Source organism: Saccoglossus kowalevskii, chromosome 18 (genome assembly GCF_978046115.1).
Source record: "Saccoglossus kowalevskii chromosome 18, keSacKowa6.1, whole genome shotgun sequence".
NCBI classification, from domain to species: domain Eukaryota; kingdom Metazoa; phylum Hemichordata; class Enteropneusta; family Harrimaniidae; genus Saccoglossus; species Saccoglossus kowalevskii.
Genome location: NC_140658.1, coordinates 21878061 through 21889326, shown reverse-complemented (window position 1 = coordinate 21889326; position 11266 = coordinate 21878061). Strand labels below are relative to the sequence as shown.

General features: G+C 36.8%; 1 protein-coding gene across 1 annotated transcript; it reads right to left on the bottom strand.

Moving 5' to 3' along the window:
* Nucleotides 1-2266: 2266 nt before the first annotated feature.
* LOC100374604 (uncharacterized) lies at nucleotides 2267-10920 on the bottom strand. Its single transcript, XM_078007805.2, has 9 exons — nucleotides 10742-10920; nucleotides 10013-10266; nucleotides 9172-9502; nucleotides 8439-8597; nucleotides 7144-7536; nucleotides 6512-6784; nucleotides 6239-6311; nucleotides 5301-5388; nucleotides 2267-4879 (listed from the first exon to the last, which is right to left on the bottom strand). The coding sequence occupies exons 1-9, from the start codon at nucleotides 10790-10792 to the stop codon at nucleotides 4690-4692; spliced, it is 1812 nt and encodes a 603-aa protein (XP_077863931.2). The 5' UTR covers nucleotides 10793-10920; the 3' UTR covers nucleotides 2267-4689.
* Nucleotides 10921-11266: the final 346 nt, after the last annotated feature.

Below are 11266 nucleotides of genomic sequence, written 5' to 3'. Positions count from 1 at the left end.
GAAGCTCAATATAATGTAACCCACGTAAATACAGCTGCTGAACCTGAAATTATTTCCACGTTTGAGTCGGATCTCATTCTGGATTTCTATAATGTTTTAATTATTAAAATAATCATGAATTTAGCAGTCCTCAGCTTTAAATTAAAAATACTCTTTTAACTTTTGTTTTCTTATGTTTAAAAAAAGATACTTATCAAAGGACACATCAATGGTGGTGAAATACTTCCCGAATGTTAGTGATTCTGTGGTTGAAAGGATACATTACGTAATGTGAAACCATATCTGGAGTTTGTAAATCTTTTCAGCAACATGAGTGATTTGAGTCATGGTTCTTGGATTTAGAACAACATAGCTGCTGTTTAGACAGAATCTCTATTAATCTCTGAATCGATGGAAAGGGTATAGCAATATTAAAATTGCCGAGATATTGCAAATACATTAATTTTCGGAGAAATTATCTCTGGCTATCTTGTTATTTTTCTTCTCGCTCAATAACCAACTCTACATATCTTTTTAGTGTGCCTTGGTTTATTAGATGGAACATTCTATGTGTTGAATCATCTCTTGGGGAATTCAGTATAATATCCAGTGAAACACCCTCTATGGAATCATCCTTTCAGGTATTCAGTATATTAGGTTGATCACCTTCTGTATATGGAAATGTGTTTGCAGGTACATGTATTCAATATATTATGTGAAACACTTTTATGAGTTTAATCATATGTTAAGGTATTCAGTGTATCGGGTTGAACAGCCTCAGTGAAAGGAATCATCTTGTATAATATGTGTTCAAAGACCACACATTTGTTTCTGGTGTTTGACTAATCGGATTCTTTTAGAAAATTCAGAACATGCATGTAGTTGAAGCTCGCATTCGAGATTAGGATGGTTAGTACCAATAGCGGGTTTTTATACAGTTTCTCAAAAATATATCATCATAAAACAATAATATTGTATTATTCAATACTACAATAATTTGTTTTTATTCAACATGCTATGTTTCTTTCAAACTAAACAGATAAATATCATTTAATAAGTGCCATTAACACTACGATAACATTGTACCGTTTTGTGAATTCGTTCGTGTTGGGAAGAAAAAAAACTGAAAGAAAACTGATTTTGACAAGTTAATTCAGAAGTATGTGCAGAATATTTCATATGTAAATGTATTCTTATATTCATCGAGAAAACATAATTGGTTATATTTTCGATAATTTATTTGTTTTGAAGTATGACTGAAAACAGCAATGAAAACAATGAAGTTCCAAAATATATAACTTTATTAAATATTCCACCGTACTGAAAAACGAAAGAATTTTGGAATATCGAAAACGGCAAAAAAGTCTTTATCGCAGTATTCATTGTTTGTGTCGCCATCATTATTTGTTTGTTTGAACCGCCTTCAACATTTCCTTTGTAAAGAAATTCATTCAATTGAACCGCATTGAATTAACTTAGCTTTTGTTCTAATAAAATATCGTGTGCCTAAAAGTGTCTCAGCCAGACATTATGAGTACCATTAGGCCCCAAAAAATTGTTTTGTTGCCCTCAGCGACCGACCGAAAAATATGAAATATCGGGTGGCGTTTTGTTTTGTTTTTATTTTTTTAATAGGCCCAAATATTAAAAACTCACCATTTTAAGCAGTAAAAAGGTGTTTCCTCTAAAAATTAACGATTCCGGACCGTTGTTTGATCCCGGGGTGATAAGTGGGGACTTTGAACCTCGGGTTGATCTTTATTATACTTACAAAAAACTGAAAGAAACACTTTGATTTTTGTGTTTAATATCTAGCATACGTTTGATTGATTCACATATACCTAGGCTATTTACGATACCCTTAGTTTTCACGAGTTTAAAAAAATATCCGACCGACGGACCCAATTATTCAATTTTCCGACTTGAGGGTAACATAAGTTTTTTTTAGCCTTACGCTTGACGAATGCTGGGCACGAGACACTAGAATTATTATTCAAATCAGCTTCATTTTTGAAATATAAACTAGAGGTCCCTTGAAAAATATTCGTGGGTACATCATCTGCGTGACTTGGAGCATGATCACATGTTGTCAACAATGTCACGTATCTGCAAATCAACCAACGTTGCAAACACAAACGCAAGCTTCACCTCGACCTTCACACACACGCATGCGCATTTTTAACAGCAATCTATAACTCTGGTGGGTATTTCACAAACTCTCGCCAGCTACCTCTTGTTAGCCCATACATGCACCACGTTCAGATTCATACGACAGAGCAAGACACGGTTTTCCCACGGTTAATACCCTCATATATTTCAACCAACAAACGAGGTATACTAGTAGATTGTAAATACATATTTCATTATCAATAAAAAATTGCTTGTAAATAATTTCACAACTAATATATTATTATATAATATCGACATGAAACACGTGTTGTTTTATTCATTGGACGGTGATGTACCAAAATCAATCGGAATCATATTCTGGTTAATAATCTGTATTTAAAGCGGAATTTTCTTGAAATTTATTCAAGATGTATATTAGCATATGCAGTTCAGTGTGACATTAATCGGGAAATTGAAGTGCTGTGAGCCTTTATACAAAATGAGACAGCTTTTTATACAAAACTTGACATTTCGATGTCGTAAAATGCATTCGGACATATTACTATTATCAAAATGTAAAAACTATGAAGACATGGTACATATAACAACAATATTGACGATCATAAAACTATTTTATAGAAAAATATTTTCTCTATTTCAGTGACAATAAAATATAATTGACGCCATGCAAGGACGGATTTAAACAAAACAAAATAATATTACTGCGATTTACCTGAATACATGGTGTCTACTTTCTGATATTGCAATTTACAAAACAATATAATATGTGAAAAAACTAGGTTATAAACGGCAAGCGAGGGTATTTGGTAGCGGATAAAAGACCTCTATGGGAACAATTTGATTATTTGGCGGCAGATAATATCCGAGCGTAAGCGAGGTTATTTTTAGCCTGACATGTAGTCGTGAGTGGTGCCCTCAACGGCCGAACGGCGCCAGACCTCTCTCTCTAACGCCTGACAGAATAGGTGTATGTGTCGTCGGCAAGATCAATACTGTGAATTCGCAAGGTTCACACCTTCTTGCAATGAGTTTCAATAAATATTCATTTGGGTTGTCATGGTAACACCGCGGGGAGGGCGCAACTCACGCGACCTTGTCAGGCTAGGTTATTAACTGCCCCGAATATTCTAATTTGAAATATGCTAATATGAACTATCAAATATCCAAGCGTGCCGTTTAACCTCATTATAACATGCTCGGACAAGAAATCTGCTACAAAATAGCTGTTTATATCACGTTGCTAAGTGTAAATTTCTAATTCTTTCAATGTCCTTTCTATTATTGTAAGAGATGACGAATGACCATGGTTTTTTTAAAACACCTAATTCTGAAAACATAATACCCGGATTTTCACTACACTAGTATTGCGATATATCATAATTTTCATTTAGATTGTGGATTTTATTTGTGTAAGCTGGCATTCTAATACATTTTGAGTGATCAGAATTCGCCCGACGTTTTAGATTTCGTATTCAGATCCCAGAGCTAAAGAACATACCCATACCCGTAGATGAAAGCGGCGCATGACAATAGTACGATAGTACATTTCAACGAACTAGAGTAGTAATTCGTAATAGGTTTCTCTGTTTTGATCAGTAGATCACATGTCCGCAATTAAAATGAACAGTGTTTACAGTCGTCAGTGTGATATCGATTCAGTTAGATATTTCCGCGTTTATTCAGTTTTGGAACAGGGTCACAGGTCTTCTAGTGCCAGGTATAAGACGTTGCTTCATCTAATGATATAGATAGATTTGGACTGATCATATTATATGGAAGTAAAATAGAACACTAACCCGTCAGTAATCATAAATATAAAATGATTCTAGAAGATATATCTGTTTAGTATTGCACATCCATACTTGGGTCGGTCTATACCGTTACATTGATATGTAATTTTACAGCCCTGTGTTTCTCTGTTTAATATCCTGAATAAATAAATTAAAAGTTTTTGAGTTTGTCGCTCATGTAAATGACTAATTAATTAAATAATCGTGCCGGTAGATTCACTCAGGGCTTGACCTGCCAGGACTTATGAGAACTTGGACTATGAATTGATGCAATGGCATCTACGTTTACTTTGATAATAATAAACTAATGTTCGTATATTATCGAACTTAATTAATTGCGTTACAGTTTTCCGTCAGATAAATTTTCCTGGTATACAACTGTGTATACTACACCAGTTTCAATCTGATACGTGATTCACAAGTACACTTCTCCTGTCGCGCCCTCAAGAGACGAAGAAATCTGTGACGTAGAAATAACATTTAAGGTGGAAAGAATTTTTGTTCACCTTGAGAAATCGGATTGATAACGTCACTATCCGGAGAGGTTATGTGTAAAATGATAGATTACTTATTGTTTGTAGAAATTTGAGTTGTGAAAGTTTCTAAAATTGACCTGTAAGGGTCTGCTAATTCATTGGATTAACTTATTACTAGTATAAATACAGTATATATAATAACTATAAAATATAAAATTCGGCGAGCATCAATCCAGATATACTGTAGGCTGTTTGCTAGTATTATAATGTTCGATTTCTCGTGACGTGGAAATTGTGCATTGTGGCTGACTTAATTATATCAACGACATTTCATAGGCCTCAATCGGTGTTAACAGTGCACCTGTATTTTCATCCGTAGTAGTTGTACCAATGCCTAGGGTACTTTGCTCGCCGCTAAGAGAGCGGACTTTTGTAAGAGTGGCAGACGTTTCTTCGGAAGTCTTCAAATCTTTCAGAGAGTGAACTCTCGTTATTGCGCTCTTTCTGTAAAATGAATAGAACATGGGTAATTAGTCTGATGTACATTCGTGACAATATTACGTAGTTCAAATGACGTCACTAAATATGTGGTAATCTTTTTGTGGATACAGCGCCATCAAACTGTTCTATCGTAAAGAATTATGGGTATTTATTAGGGCGAATGCTATTGCTTGTGCGATTTTGCGCCGAAAAATAATTGGTAAGGCAATTTTCCTGTGATTCATAACAACTAACCGAAAAGTCAAATGCATTTTGAGCTTGAAACGTCGTCTATATTTGAGAATGTGCGTTCTGTGATTACATCAATTCTCGTAGTCGTGACTGAACGGTCTGGCTAATACATGTAACTCTGTGTTTACATCATACACGTAGTGTCATTTACGTGGCGGCAAACTCTCTGAAACTGTGTGGTCCACATACTTACTTTTTGTATAGAATGGCGACAGTGGCGATGACAGCGATGGCCACCACACACCCAACCACAGCACCGATTATAACACCCGTATTGTCCACTAGAAACAAGCATCAAGTGAGAGCCTAATTAACAAGCGCTGACACGTGATAACTCCCATACCACACATTATGTTACGCGCGTGGGTCCATAGCTCTTCTTGTGTCGGTCATTGTGGTGGTATTTGAGTCATTTCTGGTACATTTGGTGCCATTAAATTTGTTATTTTCAGACATTAGGATTGTTATCGACACAGAAGAGCTATAGTTCCTCCCATAGACTTGCGTAACACACACGCGCAACGACAAATGGCATCGCAAATAAAAGTCGACAAAAGTAAAATATGTTCTCGCATCACACCATCGAAGCTAACGCAAATCGATAATATGTTTAGTAAAATGTTATTAAAACCAAAACCGTGACAAAAAACATTAGTTTGATTTTCAAACCATTAGTTTGATGTGCAATCAAAATGCTCTGTGATTACAAATACTAGAAAAACTAAGCTGGCTATAACTTTAAAGGGCGGTGGTCGTCGCAGCGCGTCCTGTTCGATATAGATTTCATAGTGACGTATGCAACACGTGTAACTACATAGTTTGGAACACGCGCTGCGCGGCGACCACCGCCTTTCAATTTGAAAGACATAGGCAGAGCGCCAGACTTATTCAAATATCACTGCAAATTAGGAAAGAAAATATGCACAATATTCCAAATCCACACATTGTCACCGATGTTGGGACACATTTATATATGGCTTTCTTTCCAAGATTCGAGTAAGAACAAGTTATTTTGCTTTTGTACTTAGTGGCGCACGAAAGCAATTCAATGTCGCCCTCAACGGTGACAGCAATAATTGTTAAATGTCAACAATGTGCAAGAGTGCGGAAACATATTCGGCTTATTTTTACCTTGATAGACGTCTGTCTGGCATTCATCACTATCTTCGTGATAACAATCGCCATTGAATATGCAAATATCTGTCTGTGAATCAACCAATCATAGTTAGTTAGTTAGTTAGTTAGTAGTTGAAATGAAACTCTTTTCATATTCATTTATTGTTCTAGATAGACTGAACTAGTTCACAGTACTGTTTAGGTAGTCCGTTGTCCTCCGACTTCATTGTCAGCCACCATTCACCTGCACACCCCACACTAACAACAGAACAGACACGATTGACGCACCTTTCTATAACACGATCCTTCTGTACTGTTACACACATCACAATTGCCATTATATGATATCACAAGAACCTGGACGCTTTCACGAACCCCATCATTGCTGACCGAGAACAGGCCTCCTACAGGATCAGCAGGCTTACTTGAACCGGTACCATTGATGTCGCGTTTCTCGCGTAAAGTACCCGGATGTGGACACTCCACCTCACCGTAGTTTTGAAATGTCCCAGCATGCGCTTCGCTGGTGTTTTCGGGGATTGTGAACCCTTCTTCTGTTAGCTATAGTAACAAACAGCAGTTATAAGAATGGAGGCATGTCCACTACATAACCAGCTCAGTGTATCGACAATAATATTAATGTGGCGTTATTAAAGTATGCATGTACTATAAAATACTTTATTTTCCGAGTCGCTTGCAACTAATTTTCGCTAAAGGAATGATTAAGTGAAAATAAAATCCAGCGAATATACCATTTTCCCTATATTTTACGTTCGACTCGTCAAAAATAAGTGAAAACAAAACACCAAAAAGTCTATTCAGGGGAAATTAATTCCAGCTAAAATAAAGTAGTTTACAGTATACTAGTATACTAGTTACTGACTGACCGTATACTGCCCAATAAACCGCTATCTCCTTACCTTCACCGGTAACACATGACAAGTCAAATCATCTGACTCCACAAAATTATTGCCATATATGGGAACATTGGAAGGACATCCATCTTCTGTATTGCACAAGCCACTCTCATAAGGGAACCATACTTCCGGTGCCTGGTTCAGATCGATGGCACAATCACTTCCAGCGTATCCCAGCGTGCAGTTGCACTGACCAAGAAAACACACTCCCCTGCCGTTGCAGTCACCCGGGCACAACACTTCAATGACGGTCGCTGGCTGTGCAAATGTGGCATTTGTGCTGTTATTGCTTTCGGCCGCGTCCCAAAATGTCGTGTTTCTACTTGCAACCTCAATACACTGTGATTGGATTGAAGATAACGCAGACGCAGATCCTTGGATCAAGTCATCCAGAACCTGAATAATGAGGAAACAGATACACCATGAAATGCGTGATTTAGAGCATCCGGTAAACTAACATCAATTTCCCAAAATGCAATGCGGTTTTACATGATTATATGCCCCTACCCAAACAAAAATGACCCTCCGTGCGTCCTAGCGCCAGTCTGTCCGACGTTATTGTCACGAACGGTTCGTCTAAAAGTGGTCCAAAGGCAAGTCATAATGGTATACCTTGCACGGCAACCTGTTTTTGTTTGTTTTGTTTTCGTTTCGTTGACTTTTGACCCGGCGGCCATTTTGTTGTTAAGGCGTGGATTGGCTGATTTCACACAAGTGACATGGTTCTGATGACTGATTGGTGGACATTTTGTTGTGTTCCATGTAATCTACGTATTTCTATAATGCACTTTCACAGATTGTCATTGAATTTAGTAAAAAGGCGGGCATAATAAAATGCATGTTTTTGTCAGTAATTTGTGAACTTGCGATAAAATTTAAAAGGCTGGCGGCCATTTTGTTTTCATCATCCCTCTCTGGATACATTATCTCTAATTTTGTTTAAATTCAATTCATATGAACATTATTTCAGCTATTTGGAGAAAATTTTTCAAAAAAAATCACAAAAATCACCCTTTTTCCAAACTTGGTATTAGCACCAGACATAATATTGTGTCTAGTGATTAAAATCCATATAAAGGTTGCTGCGAACATGCCCATGTTTTTATTTATTGGCAATGGCGATGTTGCCAAGTGACGAAATTTAGCATTATGTAATGTTAAATAGTTGGGTTCAAAAAAACACTGGCGATAAAATGATAGTGACGGCAAAGTTTGAATACTACTGGTTTGACAGAGACATGGTCAAAATCCGGAACAAAATTGCCCGACTACTATAGGCATGAGTTGAATGTTCGTACCTGTACGTCAGTCACACAGCCATCAATGGTATCATCGATATCTTTGTCGTCTAGCACAGAAATACATTGTTGACCAGTTGTTGAGTTCATGATTTGTGTTTCACAGTATTCATTCGCCTGTTGTTCTGTAATACCACTGGCTGTCGGCCATGATGGCTCCTGCGGAACGAAGATAGTCAATATATATTTACATTTAAACAGGCCACGACTGATTTTCGTTTTTATTTTATTGCGTGCGTATATGAAGGATGTCTGAGAATATGTGATATCAGAAAGATGGTGCACAAATATAATTTACGATACCTGTTTAATAAATCTGATTTTGTAAGGTCGCGAATTTAATATCCCGTGTATTTTCTATTTCACAACATTTCAATACAAACAAACTAACATAGAAACCGTAAATCGGGGCTTCGTTAATATATTGATAAAAATGTTACTTATTGTGGAGTCAATTAAAAGTTTGGTCTTTAATAATTTGTAAGATATATGTTTGAGTCAATGAAAGTCCCATAACCCTAACCGAGATTGATTTCTACGGTTAAAGGGACGTGATTCTTGCAAGCACCGTGACGCCTCGGTGTGCCAACACTTGCGTCGGTTATATGTTCGACAATCGTATTTAACAACGGAAGGAGCGGGAACATACAGATGACCTATATTCTTGAACGATGCTCTGAGATCGTTAACACGATTGGTGTTCTCTGCTTGTAACTTAAATAAGAGGAATTACCTCAAATACATAATCTTCATCGTATGAGAATACGAAGTCATTGGCAGTAGAGTTAGATCCTGCTTCAGATGTATCTCTTTTGTACCGAAATATTCCATAGTATGTATAGGTTAAATCGCACCAGTACGAATTGCACCACCACCACCAAAGATAACCCGGATAAGGCAGATATGTTCTGCTGATGTCTTTGCCATAGTCGCACTGTTCATTGACACTGTCGCTGTACCAATAATAGTAATAGTTGCGACTGCACGTACAGTACACGTTGACAGGGTTTTGTATTGCCACGTAACTAAGTTGACCATAAAACAAATTCTGTCCGTAGGGTACTCTGCAATGAAACGATGATATCATTTGAAAACAGTGATGGACCGAATGCGGTTCTCTACTAAAGTTGTATCAAAACTGTCTGTCAGTCAATGCGCCCGTCTGCCCTTGTCATTGGCAAGTTTAATTTCGGCATGGCAGAAATTTTTTGGCGTCTATTTTGTTTGTTAAACATTATTTATATGGCCCATAATGTATTGCAATATAAGATGTCCGACTGGAGATCATTATATTTTGTAACGGCATATGATCATTTTTCTTTAAAATTTATCAAGTACATAATTCAAATTTTTTTTTATAAAATATCGGTCATCCGAATAAAAACCGAAGTTAAATGCCTACCCGAAACCTGTTTTCAGGTGGTTGATTGAAATTTAACTATTTCTTTAAGAATGGTCACGGCTAAAATCTTTCATTTTTTCAAATCTTTAAAATTGGAAAAAAACAGTTAACTACTAAATAGCGATTTCTATTTTCAATGAACGTTGCCTATAGATATAATCTGTGTACCCACCTCCAGGAATCTGAAAATGCTGTTGGGATACTTCCCCAATAACTGTAATACGTAGGCCGTGTATTGCTATAGATAGTTGACGAAGCTCCGAAAGGTCCATGCAGAAAGTCATTACCGTCATCATTGTCGTAACTTCCACACAGACCACCGCCAATCCAACCGTAGTCGTCCGCAGCAGGGGAGAAACATATATTGATGTAGGACGAGTATTGATATGTGTAAACCTCTACGTACGCACCGGTTGGGAGATGGATCTGAAAATCAATGAACACACGCTTGTGATTGGTTAGGAGTTTTATTCAATTAACTTTGACATATCATCGTCTGAATCGCACAGTTTCACGTATTTTATGTAAACTCCTCTCCCACAAATCCGTGAGTGTATATATATATATTTGATTTAAAGCACATGTCAAACACGCTCCCAATTAGAATTGACGTGGCATATGGACAATAAACAATGAACAAAGAGAGTGCATTAACATGATCCTCCAAGGTAATAATGGCGGGGCAGTGAACACATCTTGGAAGGTGATAGTAAATATGTACACACACACAAACAAACATAGATCAAACCAATATTTCCGGGTATGCCAATGTTGTTTGTAAGACGTGTCTTGATTGGTCAAACATAATTTGATCACGATTTTCATACTCAAGACTTCTAAAGTTGCTCATACATGAAGAATACGGAACATTGAAACCACGCCGTTATCTGGTTTTACTTACCTTATACATCGTGCCAGAATACATTCTGATCAACTTAAATCCGGGTGTCATTTGCCCTATAGCTTTCACCTCAATATTCAATATAGAATATCTTCGATAATAATAATATTGTCTGCCCCACCAGTAATAAACTGTCAAGACATATATTGATTGACATTTGTCGATAATGATGATGTCATCTCCAGCTCTGACAGCAATGCCACAGTTACAAGCCACTGAGCCACATCGGGTGAGGCGGGTTTGTATCTGGAAAAATAATGTTTAGTTTTAGTATCGAAAGAACTGTATGGGAATCTTTATATCCCTGGTATATTACCCCTAATCACATTTCTTGAAGAAATGATTTTCCAAGATTATTATTTACCTCGTATGGCAGGTATTTATGCTTGTAGAAGATAAACTCACCAGGGGAGTAGACATGGAAATACCTGTAATATACAAGAGTAATGTAATGTAATGTAATGTAATGTAATGTAATGTAATGTAATGTAATGCAATGTAATGTAATGTAATGTAATGTAATGT

What these genes read in the sequence shown, in the direction of transcription:
- LOC100374604 (XM_078007805.2), bottom strand. Translation starts at nt 10,792, where the DNA reads ATGACACCCGGATTTAAGTTGATCAGAATGTATTCTGGCACGATGTAT. An exon ending in ATTCTGGCACGATGTATAAG is followed by an intron (nt 10,267 to 10,741) that starts GTAAGTAAAACC and finishes ATTGATTTTCAG; the next exon opens with ATCCATCTCCCAACCGGTGC. An exon ending in AAGGATCGTGTTATAGAAAG is followed by an intron (nt 6,312 to 6,511) that starts GTGCGTCAATCG and finishes GTTGATTCACAG; the next exon opens with ACAGATATTTGCATATTCAA.